At 36.8% G+C, this 11,713-nt stretch overlaps 1 protein-coding gene across 1 annotated transcript; it reads right to left on the reverse strand.

Moving 5' to 3' along the window:
• Positions 1 to 184: 184 nt before the first annotated feature.
• On the reverse strand, positions 185 to 11,683 carry ARL1 (ARF like GTPase 1). Its single transcript, XM_081130768.1, has 6 exons — positions 11,470 to 11,683; positions 9,032 to 9,169; positions 6,360 to 6,441; positions 4,883 to 4,994; positions 1,939 to 2,117; positions 185 to 1,237 (listed from the first exon to the last, which is right to left on the reverse strand). The coding sequence occupies exons 1-6, from the start codon at positions 11,471 to 11,473 to the stop codon at positions 1,207 to 1,209; spliced, it is 546 nt and encodes a 181-aa protein (XP_080986894.1). The 5' UTR covers positions 11,474 to 11,683; the 3' UTR covers positions 185 to 1,206.
• Between the last annotated feature and the right edge of the window lie 30 nt (positions 11,684 to 11,713).

Here is an 11,713-nt window from a genome sequence, read left to right on the forward strand (position 1 = left end):
GTAACCAATTCTGTGGTAGAAAAGTTCCTTTGAATATAATTTGTTTTTGATAGTCTAGCAGTAAACCTAATTTCTAAAACCAAGAATGCTTAATTTTTCCCTACAGAACCAATAAGATTTTGACTTCACCAAATTTATACATCCAATTCCAAGTAGATAAAATGAGTAAAGACATCTTTTACAATGCTTCTTAAAATAGCTCTTTATTTCCTCAATGTGAATGTTTTCTTTAATGTGTTGTGAATTCATCAAATATAACCATTTAGGATTGTTTTTACTACCCTTACTAGTATGACAAATAAATTTACAGGCATTATTTTGTACAGAGTCCACTCCAGTTAGCATAGTTTTATTTAGGGAGTTATGTCACCTGTGTTGCCAAGTTGGCATTTTCAGGAATTTATGATATAGTTCATGGGACAAGCTTCTGACCCTAGAGTCTCATTTTGAGCCCTGTTCCTAGCTTACTAGCAGCTGGGCAAGCCAACCTATCAAGCCAAGACTCCACACATCCATAAAATGAAGACATTACGTTACAACCTGTCCTACCCACATCACAGGATTCTTGTACAAACTGACTAGTTCATTATACATAAAATGTTCTCAACAACTATAAAATACTATAAAATGACAATTACAGATATGTCAGTGAAGTTAACCACCAAAATAATTATTTCAACTTCATGCCTATAACGAAAAGCCTTTAAATGAAACAGCTTAAATAATGTGGTCACTAAGCAAATGAAAACTATATTACCCACACTATGCTCCTAGACTACTCTGTTGAGTCTAATTTTTGGGAAAACTTAATTCATTTTAGAGGAAAGAAATCTGAGCTAAGATATATTTTAGTGTTTACACAATCTGCAACCACTCATTCAAAAATAGGGCTTTTTTTACCCTCAATAAGAGTGCATTCTTTAATAGGACTATATTTGAATAAGAATTCCACACAAATAGAATATATACCTTAATACAAGAAAGCAAGGAATATTTTACATTACACAGACCAGTCAGTTGGTTCAATCACAATGAGTTACCCTTCCAACGAAATACTTATTTTTTATATTTATTACAAAAGTTGTAGTCAGTTCAGTATATGCCAATAGTCATACACAGCTCTAACATGTAGCAGTGTGAAGCACACTTAACTGTTTCCAAAGGGACATGTGGCGTGGTCTTCATTTCAGAGGAGAAGTGACTGAATTACTGTCTGCTCTTTAATGCTTCAACCAACCTGTGAAGAGAAAATGAATGGTTTCATAAATTTAACTTCAAACTTTCAGGTACAGAGTATGATCATTTATAAACTTTATACTGGAGATGGATTCTAAAGCACTTTAAATGATGAAGACTAAGATAGTTTATATTAGAAAAATGAGGTTATGGACTCAATTTCGAAGAGGGTCTTTTAGCTTTTATTTTGTCTACGCTTTAAATGAATAATAATAAAACTACTTTCCAGGCTGCTACTCTACAGCCAGGCCAAATGTGGATAATTCAGAGGTACTAACTAGATTCATTCGTCAAGGAGTTGATAATCTAATAAGCAATTAGAAGACAGTGTAATAACTACTATATCACTGATCTATGACAAGGACATCTATGTCTGTGGTAAGACAGTGGGCATGTAGATATGTCAGGAAAGACTCGAAAAGAGGAAAGCCTTAAAGTCCTGAAGGGTAAGGAATTGGAGGATGTAGTGAGGTAGCAAAAAGAAAAATGGCAGAAAGCTGGCTTATCTAACTGTAATCAGGTAGGTATGTTGAAACAAAAGCAAAGGCAACTTAAGGAAGTGGGGGATAAGGCTGGAGGAACTTAATATGATAAGCCACTAATTTGAATTTCATTCTTAAGACAAAAGGGAAGTGACATGTATGTACACAGCTGTGCCCATGCACACACATGCACAGATGGCTCTGGAAACATGGTGCTTACCATTCCATTGCCTCATCAAGGCCAGTGCCTTTGGTTGCTGAAGTTTTGAATATTTGCCACTTTCGGTCCTTCAAGGCAGGTAACCCAAGTGAATTTGCCATCTCTGAGGGAGTCATGGCCTGTTCCATGTCCTGCTTATTTGCAAACACCACCAAAATGGCTTTTCTCAGCTCTTCTTCCTAAATAAAATGTAAGACTTTAATTTCCTTTAATCAAGTCCTCCCTTGAGTTTACAAAGACATTCCAAAAAATAATTATTTTAAAAGTATATTCCCTTGTTTTAATTAATAATGTTCATTATAGATTATTTGAAATTATAGAAAAGTACAAAGAAAAGAAACTTCATACCTCATCCTACCTCCCAAACGTGATTGATGTTAACCTTTTGAGTATTTTCTACTGCTTTGTAATTCAGATATTTATAGTTTATTTAGTAAATAAATTTATACATTTAAAACCACATTTACACATAGTTGCATACCCTACTTTAAAAAATAAACATTAAATCATGGATGATTTTCCAAACAATCAAAATTTTCTCAAAAAAAAGGTTAAATATACTCTATGACTGTTTTCCAGTATTAAACTCTTTTTAGATTCTTTTCACTTAACTATTAGAGAAACCCAGGTGACAGTCATTATACAGAAATCTTTGTGTAAATCCCTATTTCTTTAACATAATTCTTTAAAAATAAAATCAAAGTATGAAATTTTTTCAGACTCTTGTTACTTATATTAATAAACTGCCTTCCAGCAGTTTTAACAATTTTGACTCCACCAACAGTGTATATGACAGTGCCTATTTTCAATGCTGCCTTGGTAGAACTGGAAATTATATATTTTTCCAGACACAGCATCCTATTATATGATTATTAGGGTATGAAAAACGTAAATGTTATTAACAATGTACTTTTATCCTATGAATTGCAGGGTTAATGCCTTTTCTCATTTATGTAACGAGTGGCAGATAGCAGTATGATTAAAAACACTAATCCCTGGTTGTAAAACAGTGTCCTGGTTCCGTTTTACCTTAATTTATATTATCTAGCATCTGAGCTTTGGGGGATTTTTGTATGTGTTAATAGAATTAAATCTATCTTTTATAAGTCCTTCCAATCCTTTGATTTAGAAAGACCTCTCTGTCCAGAAATTTTAAACATACTTCTTATATATTCTTATAGTTAAAATCATCCATGATTCAATGTTCAGTTCCTTTTTTAAAGCAGGGTATGGAACTATGTGTAAATGTGATTTTAAATGTACAAATTTACTAAACTAAATAAATTACAAAGCAATAGAAAATATTCATTTTCTACATTTAATTCTTTACTCCATTTAGAATTTATTTTTGTGTACGAAGAAGGTAAAACAATTTGATTTTCTGTCAGTAAGTTTTGATGTATAGTTCTGACTCATACTTTACCTGTACTTTATATCACATAATAAATATTTATTGATTAAATCAATTAAAAGTTACTTCGTAAAGAATAATTTTTAGTTCTTTCTCCATAAGTTTATGCAAGTTAAATCCTAATACCAAAAATAACCTAACAACAACCCTGCACACCTGACATTAATCATCCATTTCTTTTAGCAATATTTTATATGATAAAAATTCATTTCACCATGTGAATTACATCTAAATAAACCTTTGTTTTAAAAATCCATTATACTCAAAGCAATTAAACATTCCCTTAACATTCCTTATAATGGAATTTTACCTAAGAAGCTCTTATGATAAATATGATACAATGTTGTTTAAAAAAAATTAAGCCAAAGTTTAAAACTAATAGGTTTGCAATTTATAACTTGCAAGTCATTAAGAAGTCAGAAGTCCACAGTATTCTGAGAATACATCTACCTACGTAATCAAGTGGCCTAGAACTTAAATTTAAATATTCAATGATTGCATAATTCAGAATCATAGTTTTGGTGAGAAAAAGAAACTGAATCTTCTTAAGCATAGGCAATTTCATTAATAACTAAATCATTAATATATTTGAAAAGCTTATTTAACAAGTGGAGGTTTTTTTAAAACTTTTATTTAATGCAGCCTTTGAATTCAGTCAGCCAACCAATAAATAATCTTACAAATCTCAATGAATACAACGCATTGAGTTCTTAACTGAGTCCTGTATACTGTTCTGCACACAAGGGATATTAATGTAAATTTGAAGAACTTACATTTTAGGGTAGGAGATATACATAAGTAAACCAAATATATTTTAAAATAACAGAAAGGAATGATAAATGGTACAAAGAATAAGGGGTTAGAAAATAACACACTAATCTCTTGGGAAGAAACATGGAAAATCAAACACATCAAGAAGGTAATCATGCAAAGATGTGGGGGCAGAGTATTCCAAGCAAGATGAGCAACTTCGAAAGACACTGAGCCAGGTGTCAGGTGTGAAGATGGGTGTGTTCAAAGAACAGAAAGGTCAGGTGGCTGAGGTACTGGGAAGAGTAAAAAATGATAAAGCTGGGAGAGGTAAGCAGGGACCAGAATTGTGCCAGAAAGCCAGAAATACACACTTCACTGAACTTTAATAATTCTGTAACACACGAACATGCTTTCTTATTATTTATACCCACATGTGCTTCCATAAGCTAATTTATACAACCCGGAATACATTTTTCTAAAAAAGTCATTTCACAGGAATTACAGAATAGTTCAGTTTAGAAAGAATTCAATTTTGAACTTCCTGAAAATCGAGGATTCTCATTTAAAGAAAGTTACAAGGCTGGATGTTTTTTTGTCTGCAACCGTCTACCCAACAATATTTCTGGAATAGGGAGTAATATGCATAAAAGAAAAAGATAATAAAGGCTTGGGGGGGAAATTCCTGCTCTCCTTTTAATTATTCCTGCATGTAATAATAAACAATGGAAACAGCAAACAAAATGTAAATGATTTCCCCACATTTTAATAAGATTTTCTTACCTCCAACATGGCAACTAACTCTGACTTGGAAATGCCAATTCGGTCTCGGTCACAACTGTCTACAACATAAATGACTGCATCTGTGTTTGAATAATAACATCTCCAGTATGGCCTAAAGAAAATTCAGAAAGGGAGAATATATTATTATCTGAAAAAAGATGAAGCTGATATGTTAATTTATACGCTAGGACCTGGCAATGCTGGTGCCAGGGTTACATGCCAATCTGGTCCCACCCATGTTAGAATCAATGCCATAATGATGTATTGTTTCTAACTGATATATACTATATCCCTCAAATGTGAGGGCGGAAAGAATGTTAATAAACATTAACAGAAAATCAAGGAGTTCAGACTTTAGGCTGAGAGAATATATTTATAACCTATAAAATCATTAAATGTACTGACAAAAAAGTTGTACGCAGACCTGATCATTACATCTTATAAACCATAAACCTCTAACTAGGAACTCTTTAAGAGGAATGGGTTCTTAAAAAAATTTTAATAACTTTATATAAAAGGCATTAAATTGATCACTAAAGACACCAAGAAGTAGAATGGCTAAAGTTAGAAACAGACTCAAAAGTGGCTCAAGAAATAAAACAAATTAAAAGTAAGCAGGACATCTGGGGAATGCACTACTAATCTTTTAAGATGGTACCATAGTGAGCAACCACTGACAGTCACCAAACATTTACAGTTGCTACGTCAAGCACAGAATGCTGGACAGGAGACCTGAGTTCCCGAGGGCATCTATGTTCACATTAGCCCTAAGTAGAGGGCCTGAAAGGCATTTTTATGAAATCTAAAATAGTCTGTCTCACAGAGGAAGGGGCTGACAAGAACTAAATTTTACTTTCTGTAAAACTAATTAAATTTTGAGGTTCTCATGAAAACATTTTTCATTTAAATGATAGTTGAAAAACTGGTTTCCTTATATTTTAATTCAACTGAGAGAACAGATAGTTTTACCTCATTTTAAACTAGGTGGCTACTCAATCACAAGAAAAGATGAAATACTGCCATTTGCGACAACATGGATAAACCTTGAGAATATTATGCTAAGCAAAATAAGTCAGTCAGGAAAAGCTAAGAACCATATGATTTCACTCATTTGTGGGATATAAAACTCTAACTCATAGACAAAGACAACAGTACACTGGATACCAGAGGGAAGGGGTGGGTAGTAAAGGGTAAAGGGGGCCAAATACATGGTGATGCAAGATGATCTGACTTTGGGTGGTGGGCACACAATGCAATATACAGGTCATGTATCATAGAAATGTACACTTGAAACCTATATAATCTATTAACCTATGTGCCCCAATAAATTTTAAAAAAATAAAAATCATTAAAAAACACACAACTAGGTAGCTTCCACTTAAATTATAAAAGAAGGTAATTTTGGTTTATTGCTGTTACCCTTACAAGAGCCAAAAAATGTTAAATACCACAAAATAATCTGGTCCTTGTACCATACCTGATACTGGTCTGTCCTCCTAAATCCCAGACTTGGAATTTAAGGTTCTTGTATGTTACCGTCTCAACATTAAATCCAATGGCTGGAAGATAAATGAGTAGTTTATATAGACACTAATGCATTCCTTCAAAGTATCCAATCTAATTGAGTTTCTTCAACAAATGTTGAATTATATTATTGGTGGAGATAGTATTCCATTTAAGACAAGACAGGCCTGGCCGGGGCAGCTCAATGGTTGAGCATCGACCCATGAACCTGCAGGTCACAGTTCAGTCAGGGCACATGCCCAGGTTGCAGGCTCAATTCACAGTAGGAGGCATGCAGGAGGCAGTCACTCAATGATCCTCTCATCATTGATGCTTCTCTCTCTTTCTCTCTCCCTCTCCCTTCCTCTCTCTGAAATCAATAAAAACATTAAAAAAAAAAAAGAAGACAGTATGCTGTGCCCTCCTACACACACACACAGAGCAAGATCAGCACCACCTTCAGATTATATAAGAATCCCCAGTAACCTCTGTAAGTATATAATTTTTAGCTCAGTGGAAATTCTATTATGTTAAACTCCTCTCATAACACAATATTAACATGCAAAAGTGTTTAGCCCAGCCAAAGTGGCTCAGTTGGTTAAGTGTCACCCAGTGCACAGAGGTTGCCAGTTCGATTCCCGGCAATTGATCGATGTTTCTCACATTGATGTCTGTCTGTCTGTCAGTCACTCCCCCTCCTTCACTCCCTCCCTCCCTCCCTTTCTCTCTCGCTAAGCATGTCCTTGGGTGAAGATTAAAAACAAAAAGCATTCATAAAGTTATATTTAAAAAGACAGTTGTAGATGTATTATAAAAATGTGAATTTTTTGGTAGGTAGCAAATAAACAGGGAACAAAACCAAGAAAGCCAAGATTCTAAACTTCAGTGAGGAAGGACACAGCAATGGCTGTATATTAGAAGCTGGGTCCTCTGAGGCTGGCAATCTCACAGACCCTCTGCAGACTTCCTCAAGCACTCATTTGTAATAAGGTCATAGCTGGATGACCAAAGGAGAGGTGTCCCATCCCTTTTCCCTGCCATCTTTCTTAGGTGGAGCTCTGACCACACAGCTAAGGCAGCATACCACTATATTCTTTGAAAGGAATCTAAGGGAAGGTGCAGAGGATGTTTTAAAAAAAAATAGGAGTTATATATACAAAGTTTACTACAATTTTACAAGCTTAAAAATAATCACAGTAAAACTGACTTACAGCTGTAACTCAATTAATTTTTATTTTAGAACTAAGTTTATATTGGTAAATGATTCATATGCGTATGGCAAGTATGCCTATTACAACTAAAAAAATTACTATAACAAACCGTAGTAAAACACTAAAAAGTAAGTTCATAATGTCTCCCTTAGAATTAGGTAGGAGTGTAATCACTATCTTCACCAAGATTAGAAATAGTTTACATGTAAAGGACAAGAGTGTGGTGTAAATCAGTGTTCACTGAAATGCAATCCACTGGGCGGGTGCACTGCAGGGAAGGTGACCAAGACACAGACACGCAGTGACGGGCAATTTTGAGAAGCAAAAAACAAGTGAACTGAAATTTATTGAAGGTGGCAAAAGAAATAAAAGATGCCACAGAGTTTTAAAAGTTCTTCCATAAAAGCTAGCCTTCTTTTTGTAATTTGGATATTTAAATACACTAAACATAGAAATACTTTGAATGACAGAGTAACTTTAAAGGCATAATTTAAAGGCATAAACTCTATGAACATTTAAATTTAGTTTAAATGAATTAATCTCTAAGTAAATTCAGGTCAACAAATGAAGGAAAGCATAAATAACAGGTAAGTATATAACTGTAATAAGTAATAACAGATAAGTATTCTTATCTAGTCAAACAGGCCTCTTTGAGAATGTGTTTCTAAGGTATCAATAACTGATTTAAAGTTGAGCTATTTCTTCTCTTGGTATTTTTGGGTCCCAGATTAATTCAACATTCAGTCTCTTCAACTCAGATCTTTACAATAAATCAATAGAATTACTTAAGAGAAGCTAATATTAATTAAAATACATAGTAACCAATGTGGGGAGGAGGAACCACTTCATAGGTAATACCACTTACAATTCTTTAAAGAGGTCTACAAAGGATTTTATACACTTCGCTTATTTCCCCCTCAAAGCCAGTGGATATTTGTTGTCTTCATTTTATCAATAAAAGATACTAGCTCTCAATGAGATTAAGTGCCTGAACTCAAGCAATTTTTTAAAAATTGATCTCAGAGAGAGGAAGGGAGGGGGAGGCAGAGAGAGAAACATCTACGTGAGAGAGAAACATCCATTGGTTGCCTCTTGAAACACACTGACTGGGGATCCAACCCACAACCCAGGTATGACCAGGAATCAAACCTGCCACCTTTCAGTGCACAGGACAACACTCCAACCAATGGAGCGACACCAGCCAGGACTCAAGAAATTTTTTAAACAGTTCTAAAGAGCAAAACCCAGCCATGCACAGGGGTCCATACATTATACCAAACTGCTTCTTAGTTTATGAAAAAAAAAGTGTTATCAATAATATATACTTATACTAGTTTGTAATCCTTACCAATAACATTATTATATGAATTATTAATTAAAAATAAAGTTATGTTAGATGGAAAACAGAAAACTCTTATAGCATACCAACACTTACTAGGAATAGTAGTAACGACCTCTCCAACCTGTAATCTGTACAAAATTGTAGTTTTTCCTGCTCCATCTAATCCCAAAATTAAAATCCTCATTTCCCGGGTTCCAAACAGACTCGAAAATATACTTGAGAAAAAGCCACCTAAAAAAATAATAAAAGCAAAAAAAGGTATTAAATATCATTTTGTGAACCAGGTCCACAAAACATTTCATCTTGCCCTTTGAAAGCTACACCAAAGTAAGTATTATATTATTTTCCTAGATTCATACATGCATATTTTTGCCCCCATTAAAATATATTATTCAACATCAAACAAGTAATCACTGATTGTTGTCATGTCCTAGATAATGTTATCAGGCAAGCACATACACTAAAAAAATAAGAGAAATATGACCACTTCCCTCATGGAGCTCACTTTCTAATCAAGAGAATATGGGCACCTTAGCATGATCTCCCCACTATCACTAAAAATCAAAGGGCAAATCTGAATGACAGTGGGACAATGAGATCCTTACACAGGAAACACCATTATTATTGCTGCACAGCAGCAGTACCATCATAACTACCTGCAATTGCTAAGATTTCTATTAATCAGTAAACTAGCGCAAGAAATTGAGACACAGAAGCCCAAAATAAAAACTGTTCTCGATAGAAAACTCATTTAAAAAAATAACAAAGAGAGGGGGTCAATAGGGCAGTGGGACATCTTTATTTCAACACTAAAGATGAATTTTTAAAATAATATTACAAAACCGCATTCAATGCACAAAATACTTCCAGAAAGCTTCCTATATGCAAGGTACAGTGTAAAATAAAAGCACTTGTAAACAGAGTAGAATTGTGGTCACCGTATGTGGGGGAGGCGGGGAAAGGGAGGGATGTACAAACTTTTGCTATAAGATGAATGGTTCTGGATACCTAATATACAGCATGGTGACTATAGTTAATAATGTAGTGTACACTTGAAATTTGCTAAGAAAGATCTTCATAGGTTCTTTCCACAGACACACACAGAAAGACAACTATGTGAAGTGATGGATGTGTAAATTAGCTTGACTGTGGTAATTACTTTGCAAGCAATACATATATCAAAATATGCTGTACACCTGAAATATATACAATTTTTGTCAGTCATATGTCAGTAAAGCTGGGAAAAAATTTAAAAAAATTATTGTCTCAGCAGGGCCTTCGTTTTACTTAAACGAAGTGTGTTTAAGTAAAAAAACCCCTAAGAGTAAAGAAGATGGAAATTTAGTCTTTATTATTCTTTTTACAACAAAAGAAGCTTGAAAATATTTTTTTATTCTATGATTGCAAAAAAATAAAGCACTTTGGCTTGACTCTTTCCCACCAAAAGCCATTAGAATAAATGGAAGTTACATTAAACAATATAAAAAAAGTTGACAACATAAGTGATGCCGCTCAACAATACATGCTTATTTTACAAAGAAATGGCACAATTAAGAGCTGAGAGTCTGGAAAAAGGAACACGCGGGCTAGAGAACCTTGGGAAAGTGTAATAGAAGGGGTGGGACTTGACAAAGTTCTTTCTACCTTTTACAAGTTATAAAAAAAAAAAAAAAGCGGAAGAGCAAAACTGAAGGTGGTTATGGAAAAAGACAGGCAATTGCTTGCGATGTTCCAGAGCAGGAAGTAAAATCCCCGGAAAGCCGTGGAGGCATCAAACAAGCCAAAGAATTTCCGTCTTCACTTAGAGTGGGAAACAAGTTCGAGACTCTGTACCTTCCGTTTGGACTCTAGCGGGGAAGGCGGCTTCACCTGATGCTCGGGACGACAACGTAATTCCCTCAACCAGCGCTCCAAGATTTGAGATTAACATTTCATTCGCTAGCCAGTCACACCCTCCCCTTCTCCTTCTCCATTTTACTCAATTCTCTACAAGAAAAGCTACAGATAAGCAGACAAACGCCGAGTTGCCTGTGAAATAACATTTCGAGCAACGCCTCCCTTTGGATTTTTTAAACTGATGCCGCCCCAGAGACCAAGGTGGGGGGATCCGGGCATCGAGCTTCCACGACGGGGTCAGCTGTCCTCTTTCACCCGAGAACGTGGAGCTGACCCGCTGCCAAGCTTTGCGAGCCCGGTTCTGCCCGGCAAGTCCAGCCGGGTATGAGGACGGGAGGAGTCCAGGGTCCGGGGAAGGCCTCGGGGCCGGGCTCCCGGGGCGCAGTGCTGAGCGGCCCCGCGCACCCCCACCCGACCCCCGGGGACGCCGGGGAGACGGGCGGGGGCGGCAGCTCCTGGCGGGGTCCACCCGCACAGGGGAGGGGCGGCCTCCGCGCCCCGCCTCACCTCGCCCCGCCTAGCCCCGCGAAAGGCCGGCTCCACAGGGCGTCCCGGGCCCGCCGCTCTCCTCCCGACCCCAGCCCTCGGCCGCAGCCCCCGCGAGCGCGCCCCAGCGCCCTCCTCAGACCCCTCACCCATGATGAACAGCCTGTCCGCCCTCGTCGATCGTCAGCGACAGGCCCCGGCCTGGGAAGCGACTCCTACTGCAGTCGCGGCGCCGCCACCTCCGCACGCCTGGGCCTCCTGCTCGGAGGCGGTTTCCTTGGAAGCCTAGTCAGCCAGCAGCTTCCACGTCGGCCACCCGGCGGGGGCGGGAACGAGCGCCACCGCGACTGCGCGCTGAGCGGCGGCCTGCGCGTCCGCGTCGCCGCTTTCGAC

The sequence above is a fragment of the Miniopterus schreibersii genome (genome assembly GCF_964146895.1).
Source record: "Miniopterus schreibersii genome assembly, chromosome: 2".
Classification (NCBI taxonomy): Eukaryota; Metazoa; Chordata; class Mammalia; order Chiroptera; family Miniopteridae; genus Miniopterus; species Miniopterus schreibersii.